Source organism: Mustela putorius, unplaced genomic scaffold, assembly GCF_011764305.1.
Source record: "Mustela putorius furo isolate JIRA1106 unplaced genomic scaffold, ASM1176430v1.1 tig00000450_pilon_pilon_pilon, whole genome shotgun sequence".
Lineage (NCBI taxonomy): Eukaryota > Metazoa > Chordata > Mammalia > Carnivora > Mustelidae > Mustela > Mustela putorius.
The window spans coordinates 9,393,609-9,406,453 of record NW_025421385.1 but is presented as its reverse complement, the minus strand read 5'-3'; the positions used below and the strand labels follow the sequence as shown (position 1 = coordinate 9,406,453).

The following is a 12,845-nucleotide window of genomic DNA, read 5'->3' as shown; positions in this document are numbered from 1 at the left end:
TTTTTACTGGGAAGGTGGGACTTTTCCATAGAAAAATTAAAACCTAGCCAAAATACAGTGGATTTACTCTAAAGCAGTTCAGGTGAATAAAACAGATCCTTCTCAGTATGTGTAATGGCAGGAACATGACTGACGTGCAGACGAGACACGTGTGATGCCGTGTACGTCAGTTTGAAGAACCCAGCGCAGTTGTTCATGACCGTGGACTGTGACGTGGAAGGACCGTCGCAGCCACAGGAATGGCTGCGGTTCAGAGAGTAGTTGCTGGGGGAGGGAAGAAGAAAGAGAGAGTTGGGCGGCCCCGTGTCCTAGTTCCATTGTTACTGGTTGTCAGGTTTCCAGGAAGCAGGGCAGAAGGTTAACATAAAAAAATCAGGTTGATGCTGCTCTTTCTGCTTTCCTTAACTGTTTTTTTAAATGGAGAATTTATTATTTAAATTTTTAAAATTGTTTTAGGGTCACCTGGGTGGCTCAGTCATTAAGCATCTGGTTTCAGCTCAGGTCATGATCCCTGGGTCCTGGGATTGAGTCCTGAGTCAGCCTCCCTGCTCTGCGGGAGGCCTGCTTCTCCATCTCCCACTCCCCCTGCTTGTATTCCCTCTCTCGCTGACTCTCTCCCTGTCAGATAAATACATAAAAGCTTTTAAGAATATATTTTTTTAATTGTTTTAAACTTAACATCCATTTTTTTATCAGTGTTATGTGATTTCTTCTGAATTAAGTAATGATTTTGAGACAGAACAGTTATTGTTCCTCTCTCTCTTTTTTAAACCCGACAACAGGTCAGCAGTGGCAATGACCCCTGGTCAGCCTGGAGTGCTTCCAAATCTGGAAACTGGGACAGCACGGATGGCTGGGGGACCAAGCCAGAGGGGGCTGCGGCCCAAAGAAACACCTCCAATAACTGGGACACTGCCTTTGGTCACCCGCAGGCCTACCAAGGACCAGGTGAGGAAGAGGGTTCTGCTGGTGATCAGGCCCACCCTGAACTCGGTTCAGGGTAGAAGGGACTGGGGAGGGCATCCAAGTTAAAAATAGAATTTAATCAGGGGTGCCCAGGTGGCTCAGTCAGTGAAGTGTCTGCCTTTGGCTCAGGTGATGATCCCAGGGTCCTGGGATCGAGCCCCCCACATTGGGCTCCCTGCTCAGCAGAGAGCCTGCTTCTCTCCTTCTGTCTGTCTCTTCCCTCCGCTTGTTCTCTCTCTTTCTCAAATAATAAAGAAATAAAATCTTGTTTAAAAAATAAAAGATTTTAAAAATAGAATTTAATCAGAGGAGTGCTCTCAGCTGCCCTTATCATTAATAGCAAACCTAGATTTCTGGACCCAAATGTGGGTAGTCGTTAATTATGATCTGTAGTCCCACCTCTGTGATCTGTCCCGGAGTCGCAAATGCTTGCAGGAGCCAGGTTCACAAGGCAGGAGAGCAAAGCAGCCTATGGCTGCAGGAGAGAAGGGGCAGCCCCCCTGTCACCAGCAGAATGATGCCAATGCAGGAGACCCCGACCGTGGTCCTGGACCTCCACGGTGCCAGAGACTGGTCATCTCTGTTTTTATGTTCTCTTCCCACTCTAAAATCTTAGCAGCTGACACACATTTGTTTTAACACTTTGGGCCCAAAATATGTGTATACAGAGCGAATGTGATTTATCACCTGCTGGTTTACGATCTCTGACTTAATGGTTTTACCTTTTCCTGAACTACCTGCTTTAATGGAAATACAGAAGCAAAAAAGGAATTTATAGGTGGGAAAACAATTCAGGGATTAAGAGAAAGGATGTTTATGCCTGTTCTGAAATTAAAGAAAAAGACAGATATCCGCCCCTCATTTTTTCATGACCGGTGTGTAAGCACATCACACCGAGAATGGATGTGCTAGTGGCTCCTGCTCGCAGCCAAGAGCCACGGGCCAGTGGAAGGACTGCGAGCTGACTGCCAGCCCCTAGTTCTGTACCAGCTCGGCCCCGATCTTCCAGTACATTCTGTTCTTTATCATTTTCATTTTGGCATCTGTTTCTTGGCTTCTCTTAGTGGCACCCCGAAGGCAGAGATCCCAGGGCATTTTTCTGCCTAATAGTAAAAGGTCACATGAGGTCATCAGGGTGGGAGACAGAGGCGCAGGCCACAGGAGGAGGGGGGAGGAGGGGAAGCTGGTAGCAGCTTGTGCACCGACAGACACCAGCGTTCGAATAGGAGGATGCAGTCTGTCGATGCCCCCTTGTCTCATTTCTTCTCTTCCCCGTCTTCCGCCCTCCCCTTGTCCTTCCCTCACCTGTATTAACCTTGGTGTTAAAGAATTCCTGGGAGGCCTGGGTGGCTCAGTCGGTTAAGCATCTACCTTTGGCTCAGGTCATGACCCCAGCTTCCTGGGATCAAGTCCCGCATCTGGCTCCTTGCTCAGCGGGGAGCTTGCTTCCCTCTCTGCCTGCTGCTTCCCCTGCTTGTGCACATGTGCTCTATTAAATAAATTAAATTAAATTAAAAGAAATCCCCATCAAAAATGTATTATCTGCCCTCCATCCTTCCTCTCCAGTACTCATGATATTCATGGCTATTTGATCTGCTTATTTACAGCTTTACACTGAGAGTTACCTGTGCGCAGGCCTTGGCTTGTGTATCCTCCTGGGAGCCGCTGCTAGCCTGTGCTTCCCTGGTTTTGGTTACCCTGACAGCCTCATTATCTAATGTGTCTTCTGCATGGAAAGGCAGACTTTCTGACTGCAGCCCGGCGCTGACCGGAGAGCCAGCGCGCCGCATCTGCGTTCTAAGCCTGTGCTACACCTTCTCTCCTTCGTGCTTTCATTGGCTGATGCAGTCAGTAGTCTTAGCAGAAAATGAGTGGTTCCGTTTTCCTTTTGTGTTTCTTCACTGGTGATCTTCTGTGCCCGCCTCCAGCCACCGGTGACGATGACGAGTGGGACGAAGACTGGGACGACCCCAAGTCCGCCGCTCCCTACTTCAAGGACTCAGAGGCAGCAGAAGCAGGGGGCGCTCAGCGGGGCAACAGCCGAGCCGGCTCCTCCTCCATGAAGCTGCCACTCAACAAGTAGGTTTGGGGGGCAGATGGGGCTGCCGAGGCGCCTCAGTTGGTTAGGCGTCTGGCTCTGGCTCAGGTCATGATCTCAGGGTCCTGGCATCGAGTCTCACCCATTTCCCATCTGCCCCTGCTCGTGTACTCTTCCTCGCTCACTCTCTCAAGTAAATAAATAAAATATTTAAAAAGTAAAATAAAATTAAAAATACAGGGTGTGGGGGAACATGAACACGCAGAAACAGACGGGAGATCCAAGGAGGCTTGCCTCTTTTCAGGAATCTGTGAAGTTTGGGGTGTCGTTTGATTGTTTCTGTTTGGCTCTTTGCTCTAAGAGCTGATTGAAAGAAATATTTTTTTCATTTGAAAGTGAAGAATTTGTTGTTTAATGATCTGCCAAATACTGCTTTTACCTTTGTCAACTCTCTGGCACATTGAGGTCTCATTACTGACATCACAGAAAAGCTAAAAAAAAAAAAAGTAATAACAACAACTCTCCTTTCAATGTCTTCCTGTTGGTTGCTCACTTACTGTGGGCCAGACGTTGTGCAGAGTGGCTTCTGTGTGCTGTCATGTGACCCTCATACCCTTCTGTGGTCCTCTGTGTTCACTGTGGGAGGAACTGAAGCCCAGAGAGGTTAAGTAAGTGTCAGGGCTTGCACAGGCGGGAAGCGATCTAGTCAGGATCCCCGTCCATCCCGCCATGTCTCAGCTACTATGCCTAGTGTGTTGTAAGACTTTGTTTTCACTTCGATTCCTCTACGATTTAAAACAAGAAGAGTTTGGGCAGTACTTGGAGGCACAGTACCTGACAGGGATGCGTGTGGGAAGGGGTGAGTGTGGACAGAGGACCGTGGGATTCCCTAGGGGCAGTCCCACATGAGTGGGTAGTTCACATGGTGTAGCTCAGAGGAGACACGCTGTATGACGTTCCTAGAAATTCTCAAATTCCCTTCTTCCAGCAGCGTGCTTAATAGAGTTTTTCTAAAATCACTACCACTATTTGTCCGTGTTCCAAGTCCATGATTCAAAGCAGGAAGGACTGTTAATCTGTGTCTAGAAGCAGTTGTAAACAGAGTGCTGTGTACCTGGCTGTCAACGTCTGGGTCTAGAGCTGCACACGGAAGTTTGAGTCCCTCCAGTTCCCCTCAGTAGGTTTACGTAGCATCAGATGATTAAATGAGCTGCCTTTTAGCTACACGTTCTTCCTCCTTCTGTATCCACTTCCTTCCATTAGGTATTTTCATGCTCAGTTGCATGCATAATAAAATAGTCACTCATACTGACTCTATCCTGTTTCTTACAGTGGAAGGTGAAGTTCTCAGTGTGGTCTGCAGTGAAACCCATTGTCCTGGAAAGTGTCTCTCAGCCCCATTTTGAAAACGAGGAAGCACAGACTCTGAATGGTGTGCATGGCCTCCTCGCCTTCCTGGCTCCTTAGGGGGGCTCTGGCTCTTGCCAGACCCCTGCCCCTGCTCTCCCTTGCCTCCCCATGCCCTACACTCTAATGCTGTCTTCTGCTGTATCTTTGTGGGGAAGTGGGTGACCCGTTTGAGCCTCAGTTTCTGCATCTCTGAGTGAAAGGGGCTGGCTTTAATTCAAAACTCTCTCTAATCGAAAATTTCAGTTCAGGATCAAATGAAATCAGAGGAATCCTAAATCGATCCAGAACCTCTTAAGGCATCCCTCTCTCTCTCTCTTTCTGGTGCTGAGAGCTGTTTAAAATCCTATGGTTCATTCTTTATTATTAATTATTATTATTATTATTATTTGACTAGACTAATACACAAATAACTCACTTGTAGCAGTCGTAAAAATTTTTTTTAAGTACTAACATTTTTTAGCAGTTGATCCATTTTACATGACAGCCGTAGTCCAGTCATGGAGCATAAACCTTACACTAGAGGAGATTAGAAATTGAAGTGTACTCGAGCATTATAAGAATCCATCTTGATAATACTGAAAGAATTAATAAATTGCACTGCAGTTCAGTAACTATTAAATGAGTTGGTCCTAGAGGTTTGCTGCGACCCCTGAGAATACGGAAGGAAGTGTGGAATGGGACCTCTGCACTCAGAAGTTTGCAGTCTAGCTGGGGAATGGCCACTCTGTGAAATCCCCACATTGTCCCCTCAGTGCTTTCTAGCAGAAGTATAGGCTCTTTAATAAAACTGTTCCAGATTAGTCCATCAAGCATTTCATGTATTCCCATAACTCCTCTAGGTCCGGGAAATACAGATACTTTCTCTAAAGTGCTTCCAGTCTGCTGTACTGTGCAAATGGCTTATGGTGATTACGCACGATAAATTATAGAGCCGAAGTGTGCTCAGAATGTTGAGGAAGCCCAGAGCTGTACGTGAGGCTGTTAGGAATACTTTCAAAGAGATGATGGCATAACTAGAGATTATTTTAATTTAGGAATACATATACTAGGTTCTTTATATAACACCTTCATTTAATTCCCTCGTTTGTTTAATTCCCTTATCCTCTTAAAAGGCAGGTCATATTCGTCCCATTCCTCCCATGAGGAGGCTGGAGCTCTAAAGGCCACGTAGCTATTAATTGTGGGAGTTGGAACTCAAACCCAGGACTGTTCAGCTCTGAGACCCCTCTTTGTTCTCTCGTGTATGAGCTCGGTCTAAACACTGTCTAGGGAAAAGAGGGTAGAGGTAAGTCGTGTGAGGGTGAAGGAAAAGGCAGGCCCCTGAAGCCATCACATCAGCCTTTAATTTGGGATACGAATGAAAAAGAAGTAGTGTCGCTGGTTTTTTGTAGAAATGATGCTTCTTTTTCTGTTGTAGGGATTTGCTTCCTGGGGGTCTTTTTTTCCTGTTTATTAAAAAAAAAAAAACTAAAACCCAAATTAATCTTGTCCTCTTTAGAAGTAGTGCTTTGGATGGCTGTGTGTTTATCCCAGCTTTTCTCCAGTTTTAGAATGTTTGGGGGTCTCTTTACTAAGGGGGAGACTGGTTTCCTTTTGTGTCTCATAAACCAGTTCTGAGACAAGTCGAAAAGAAAATGGCACAAGTGCTTATGAATAGTGACGGTTTCTCTGGGATAATTGTGGCATCCTGGAGCGAGTATGCTGGAAAGTGGCTTTAATTTGGATCTAGAAATGCTGGCGTGTGGCCACTGCTCCGTGTGTTCTAACGGCCGTGCTGGATGCTTTTCCTCCCATGCCCCAGGGGACAGTTTTCTAGGCCGCCCTTTACGCTTCGTGGGGCGAGAGAGTGTTTCTGATCCAGTTAAGCAAACAGCATCCATAAACATCACACCTTCTGGAGCCAGACTGTCCTCTTACCAGATAAAGCTTAATTAAATGACTAATTGGCCATCGAACAATCTGATTACCTTGGGTTTCATTTACCATTTTCCTAGTCCTGGTGCATCTGAGAGGCAGAACAAGGTTAAAACTGTTGCATTAAGTAAAGGTGGACGAGAGTCCTAGAATTCTAAAAGGAAAGACGGAGTCTCACGGGCATTTATCTTCATGACCAGATTTCCTGGATTTGCGAAACCTGGAATGGAACAGTATTTGTTGGCCAAGCAGCTAGCAAAACCCAAAGAGAAAATTCCCATCATTGTAAGTTTGCTCATTTTTGTTTCCTTGCTTCGTTTCCAATTAAGCTCTTTTATACTGCCTTAAAGCTGAGAGGGTTATTAGTCTTCTGGAGGGTTTTGGTAACACATTTGATGATACGTATTCGTGTTGTAAGAGTACTAAAGATAATTAGCACCAAGGGATGCCTGTCATTGTATGTAGATATTTTAAAATTTCTATCTCTAAGACTACTAGTAATTGAACTAACCACATCTGTAGTATGTAGTCTTTTCATAATTTTTCTTCTCTGAAGCGTCTTGATGTTATCTTTTACAGGCTGTCTTCCTACCAACTCTGTGTATTTAGTAAACCCAATTCAAAGTATGTGGCAAAGTATGTGTATATTATCCAAATAAGATGCCCTTCCCACTGGTAATAATTAGTCTTTTCCTCCAGTAAACCAGCTGTCAGGTCACAGAAGGAGCGAGCAAATAAAGGCTAGGAGTTAGTGACACCGTAAAGAATCTCTCTCTTAGAATAACTTGATTATTACATACTATGACACAAGCTCTCTGGGTTCACCCAAATGTTGATTGCCGATAGATTTTCTTTCTAAGCATTATCTAGTGCTGTATTTCCAGATGAAGCCTGGAGAAGAGAACTCTGGCTGTCTTTGGACCCTAACGACTTACCCCTGTAACTCTAGGTTGGGGGCGGGGTTGAGTGTAATCACCACAGGCCCAGACAAGGAGGAGGAAACATCTGGTCTTACTCTATAACCTCTAGGTCCTGGGAAATTTGATAAAATGCAAAAATCACACTGGATTTTTTTTATTATTACTTGTTCCTACATCTTTGAAAAGATGGGAATTTTTTTTTAAACTAGCCCTTCATCACATATAACTAGACAACTGGACAGGAGAGGGGGAAATTGTGTTCTGTCCTGCAATACCATGGAGGAGAGGGAAACAGAGCTCTCTTCTCCATGGCCTGGGATGTCCACATGGAGAGCTAGCAAGTATTTCTCTAAATATAACATTATCAGGAACAGAGAGCATTCATAGAATTTTTCAAAGAGCAAGAAAGACCGTCCAAAGGACTTGGAGTCCTAACAAGAATCATTTGATGATTTATATCAAACATATTATTTTTCCATATAACAAAATTAACTCTCCCTGAAACGTTTTTGTAGGTTGGAGATTATGGCCCAATGTGGGTCTATCCTACCTCTACGTTTGACTGTGTAGTAGCAGATCCCAGGAAAGGCTCCAAAATGTACGGTCTGAAAAGCTACATTGAATATCAGTTAACACCTACTGTGAGTATCTGAGTTTTCAAAAACAGACTCATGCTTGCATTCCTAGCAAAAATGTGCTTTTTCTTCATTTTCTGTAGTTGGCATTGGTAACATTTTCTTCTCTTTCCCTTGTATTATAGAACACTAATCGATCTGTAAACCACAGGTATAAGCACTTTGACTGGTTATATGAACGTCTCCTGGTTAAGTTTGGGTCAGCCATTCCTATCCCGTCTCTTCCAGATAAGCAAGTCACAGGTGAGTGCGCGCGACGCTCAGGATGACAAGTAACGAGACAGTGGGTAGAGCATCTGTCCTAATGTAAATCAGTAATGAATTTTCATCTTCTGGAAGAATAAGACTTGCGAGTTTGGAAAATACTGTACATCCGTATATACTGTGTATAGTATATACACCTAATAGGAATGTTTCATAAAATTTTCTGTCAGAGTTCTTGTATACATATCTTAAGTTCTAGCGAAGTCATTGTGTCATCCTTGCTACACGATGTCCTGTGAAAGAAATATGGAATTCTTTAAATATGAAAAATAACACCTGGGAAAATAGATGATCCAAATAGCCTGAAAAGGAAGTAAAAATATCTGAGCCAAATGATGCTGTGCGGTCTGGCCGTGTTGCTCTCATTGGAAGTAGGGAGGCATCAGGTGCAAGAGCCACAGAGCCTCCAGGCATTAACGTAAGAAGTTGCCAGGTTTTCCACTCAAGTGTTTTGGCACTATTAGTATCTAAGTGTTTTTGTTTCTCATTGATTATGACTCCGTCCCTTTTCTTATGAAAGTGTCCTGTGTCCCTTGCTCCCCCTGCCTCACATGATCCTCTGGTAGATAATTCACAGCCCCTGTAAACACAGAGTATTTGTTCCTGTCTGCTTTGAGAAGTATCGTGGGTTTGTTTGTTTGTTTGTTTTTTAACCTCCAGCCTTTGTATAACACCTGGAATATCAGTACTCAGGGCTCAGTATGTTTGTCTTGGAATTAATATGGAAAGAAGCTGAGCTTTACTGGAGATGAGGAAGAGTTTTAATACGGGGCTAGAAGATTTGCAGCTAAATGAAACTAATAGGTATAGAGAGTCAAGGCCTAAAAGGTCCGCGCTGGAGGGGTCTCGAAGGAAGAGCGACCTCGCTGGGCTGACCCAAGCACAGAGTGGGGACGTGTGGAGTCCGTGAAGGAAGGCTTCTTTCCTGGGGGTCAGGGAGGACAGAGGGGGCTGAGTCCTCACTCAGCGGGGGCTGAGGTGGTCGTTGGAGAGCAAGTCCAGCAGCCGATGGCCGAGCCAGCTCTAGACGCTTCCAGGGTCATGGGGACGGATATCCCCTATGCACAGCTGGTGCACATCTCACAGCCGAGCCGGTCGGCAGGCTCTGCTCCACACTGCGCAAACAGGACCTGGAATCTGATGCCAGAGCTTGAACAAGTTCCCTGAGGATAAGAACGCCAGTCTCCTTAAAACTTTACTTTGTGCTTTACTTTGGTGTATGTTTAGGTTTCTCTGAAATTTTTTGAAGTTTTGTTTTTACAGAAGTTGTTTTGGTTGTGGCGTTTTGTTTTTTTTTTTTCTGGAAAACTTGCCAAAAATTCCAAACTCTGCAGAACCGAGTCGGGGTGCCTTGCCCAGTGGCTGACACAGCCTGGCCGTCACCTGGGGTGGCTCCCCGTGTCCCTCACGGAGCCAGGGCAGCCGGGGTGACATAGATGGGTCGCTGCTTCCTTCTACCCCAGGAGCTCACCGTTCCCCGCCCCCCCGGTTCCCATACTCACTGTCCCTCCTTACTGTTCGACATCACAGCTTTCCTTTGGCAAATTAAAGTTGATTTCCATGAAGACTTCAGTCCTGCCTTTCTCCTTCTTTTCAAATTTCAGTCCGTTTTCCTGAATTGTACATTCTCCTCTATCAGCTTGATGAGCGCAATACGTGCTTCGTGGTGTCCAGATAAACAGACTAATGAGCTGCTTGAGGGTTGTAGGGATTTCTTCTGTCTTTTAGGCTTTAATGCGTTGTTTATTCTCGATTAAGATAACTCGGTGCTATTTTAAAACATTGTAGAGTCACAGTTCTCCCCCCATACGAAGGTTTGGGGTTTTTTTCTTTTTTTCAAGTGCAGGCCTGAAGCCAGGGGGGTGTCACAGAAAAGCGAGGAAGCAACAGTCTCTCGGTCTGAAGAAAGTTGAGCTTTGATTCACTGACTGGGATATGTGCCGAGGAAACCGAAAAGCACAGAAGCTACTTTATTTCTCCCTTCTCTCGTTTGCCTCCTGCCTGTGGTCCCCACAAGATCGTTATTATATAAACTCGCCTCTCACTCACATCCTGGAGAAAAGAGAAAGGAACGCCAAGTAGATGATGTCATGGTATTTCTGTGGACTGGATAATCAATCCATGAGAAACTCCCAGCTGGTGTTTTTTATTTGTTGATAGATTTTATTCTTTGTGAAATCATATTGAATGAATCTGGTTTTATTCCTGGGTGCAAATCTGGTATACACACAGATTTGGTGAAAACCTAAAATGAGTTGGAAATGGGGAATCAGAAATCCCTCTCTTCTCCCACCTTCTTTCTAGTTCTCTGGAACCTGATAGGAAAATCCTAACGAGCACAAAATAACTATCTGAAATCAGAGTTTGGAAGCAAACCAACAATGTCAGAAAATTTTTCGGGAATACTGAGCATCATCAATGAATTAGTTAATTTCAGTTGATGAGTAGGTTATAAACTCTTCACTTTCTTCTGATTGGAGAATTGAATGTGACCCAGGTTCGTGCTAACTTACTGGGTCTTCTCTGCCCAGGAGGAGGGTTGTCTTCTTTCCGAGGGGGCGAAACTTTGCTTCTTCATAGTTTTAATCTTCTGTAGCACTTGATCTCCCTCCCTAGGAAGTGCAGAAATTGAAGTGTTTGAGTATATAGGAGTGACCAGATTCAGCATGCTGTTCATGTGATACCTTTTAAGTAATGAGTTTTTGCTGTGTGGATCTGTAGTGCTCTTCTCTCTAAAAGAAATCTGTGCTTACTTGTACTTATAATTTCTAAAGGAAAGACCAAATTTAAAAATCTGTAAACTTCTATAGAGTAAATGCATTCGTTTTGGTGTATAATGTTGAGTTTTGACAACTACCACTATATGCACTATATGCACTATATAACACGCATCACTATATGCAGCCATCACTGCCCCCAATTCCCTCGAGCTGCCCCTTTATATTCAGCCCCTCCCCCTAGATCTAACTTGTGATGTGCTTTTCGTCTCTGTAATTTGCCTTTTCCAGAGTATTATTATAAATCCAAGCATATAGACCTATCTCAGGAAGCCAGAAAAAATCTCAAACAACCTAACCGTACACCTAATGAGTTAGAAAAGAACAAAGGCCAAAACCAGTAGAAAAAAGAAAATAATACAGAGCAAAAATAAATGAAATAGAAACTTTAAAAAAAAAAAAAAAGGACCATATCGATGAAACTAGACCCTGGTTCCGAAAAAAAAAAAAAAAAAAAAAACCAAAAGGAAAATGGCAGCATCTTGTATGTAGTGTTCTGTGGTGGCTTCTTTCAGTTGGCATCATGCCTTTGAGGTTCACGCATCTTGTGTGTATCTGTTTATCCATTCACTCACTGGAAGACATTTGGGTTTCCAGTTTGGGGCTTTTATAAACAAAGCTGCTGGAAGCACTTACATACAAGTTTTTGTATGAACATAAGTTACCACTTCTCTTGGGTGAATACCTAAGGGTAGAATGACAGGGTCATTTGGCAAGTATATGTTTCATGTTTAAGAAATTGCCAGACTTGGGGCGTCTGGGTGGCTCAGTGGGTTAAGCCGCTGCCTTCGGCTCAGGTCATGATCTCAGGGTCCTGGGATCGAGTCCCGCATCGGGCTCTCTGCTCAGCAGGGAGCCTGCTTCCTTCTCTCTCTCTCTGCCTGCCTCTCAGTGTACTTGTAATTTCTCTCTGTCAAATGAATGGATGAAATCTTAAAAAAAAAAAAAAAAAAAAGAAATTGCCAGACTCTTCCAGAGTGGCTCTACCATTTTGGAACCCCCACCAGCAGTGGGTGAGAGTTTCAGGGGCTCCACATCCTAACTTGTACTTTTTGATAGTGTCAGTTTTTCTCTTTTCTAACAAGTCTATTAGACATCATTGTTTTAATTTGCCTTTCTCTTGTAACTAACCGTGCTGAACATCTTTTCATGAGTATTTTTCATGAGTATCCTTTCCCTTCCATATTTCTCTGGTGAAGTATCTGTTTAAATCTTTTGCCCATTTCTCTTTAGGTTGTTTTCTTATTACTGAATTTTGAGAAATCTTTATATTCTGGAAACAACTCCTCTGTCATGTAATGTGATTTGCAAATAATTTGTCTGGTCTTGTCTTTCTCACAACAGTGTCTTTTGCATAACAAAAGCTTTTTATTTGAATGAAGTTCAAAGTACCAGTTGTTTCTTTTATGGATTGTGTTTCAGGTATCATGATGTAAACCTCTTTGCCTAACCCAAGTTCCTGGTGATATTTTCTCCAGAGAGTTCTGTAGTTTTGGATACGTTTTGAGTGAGTGAGTGTGTAAGATGTGAAGTATCATAAGGCAGAGGTTTATGTCACGCATTGGGGTATCCAGTAGTTCTAGCACTATCTGTTGGAGAGAGTATTCTCTCTGTTGAATTTCCTTTGCATTTTGTCAAAAATCAATTGAACATTTGTGTGGTTTTATTTCTGGACTGTATTCTGTTTTACTGATTTATGTATCCATCCTTATGCCAATACCACACTGTCTTGATTAGTAAATCTTTAAATCAGGTAGTGTAAATGCTCTAGCTTGGTTCTTTTTCAAAATAATTTTGGACTGTTTTTTCATCTGCCTTTCCATATAAATTTGAGTCAATTTGTAGATATCTGTATATCTCTATTTGATGGGTATACATACAGTTTGTGACTGTTATGATCTTCCTGATGTAGTAACTCTTC

General features: G+C 43.6%; 1 protein-coding gene across 1 annotated transcript in view; it reads left to right on the top strand.

Annotated features, from left to right (window-relative positions):
• The window catches only part of SNX9 (sorting nexin 9), a 105,495-nt gene that overhangs the window by 65,627 nt on the left and 27,023 nt on the right, over window positions 1-12,845 (top strand). Inside the window, exons 5-9 of the mRNA XM_045080123.1 lie at window positions 783-948; window positions 2,895-3,045; window positions 6,529-6,613; window positions 7,764-7,889; window positions 8,009-8,126. Of these exons, the coding sequence (XP_044936058.1) occupies window positions 783-948; window positions 2,895-3,045; window positions 6,529-6,613; window positions 7,764-7,889; window positions 8,009-8,126 (646 nt within the window). The remainder of the gene's footprint in view (window positions 1-782; window positions 949-2,894; window positions 3,046-6,528; window positions 6,614-7,763; window positions 7,890-8,008; window positions 8,127-12,845) is intronic.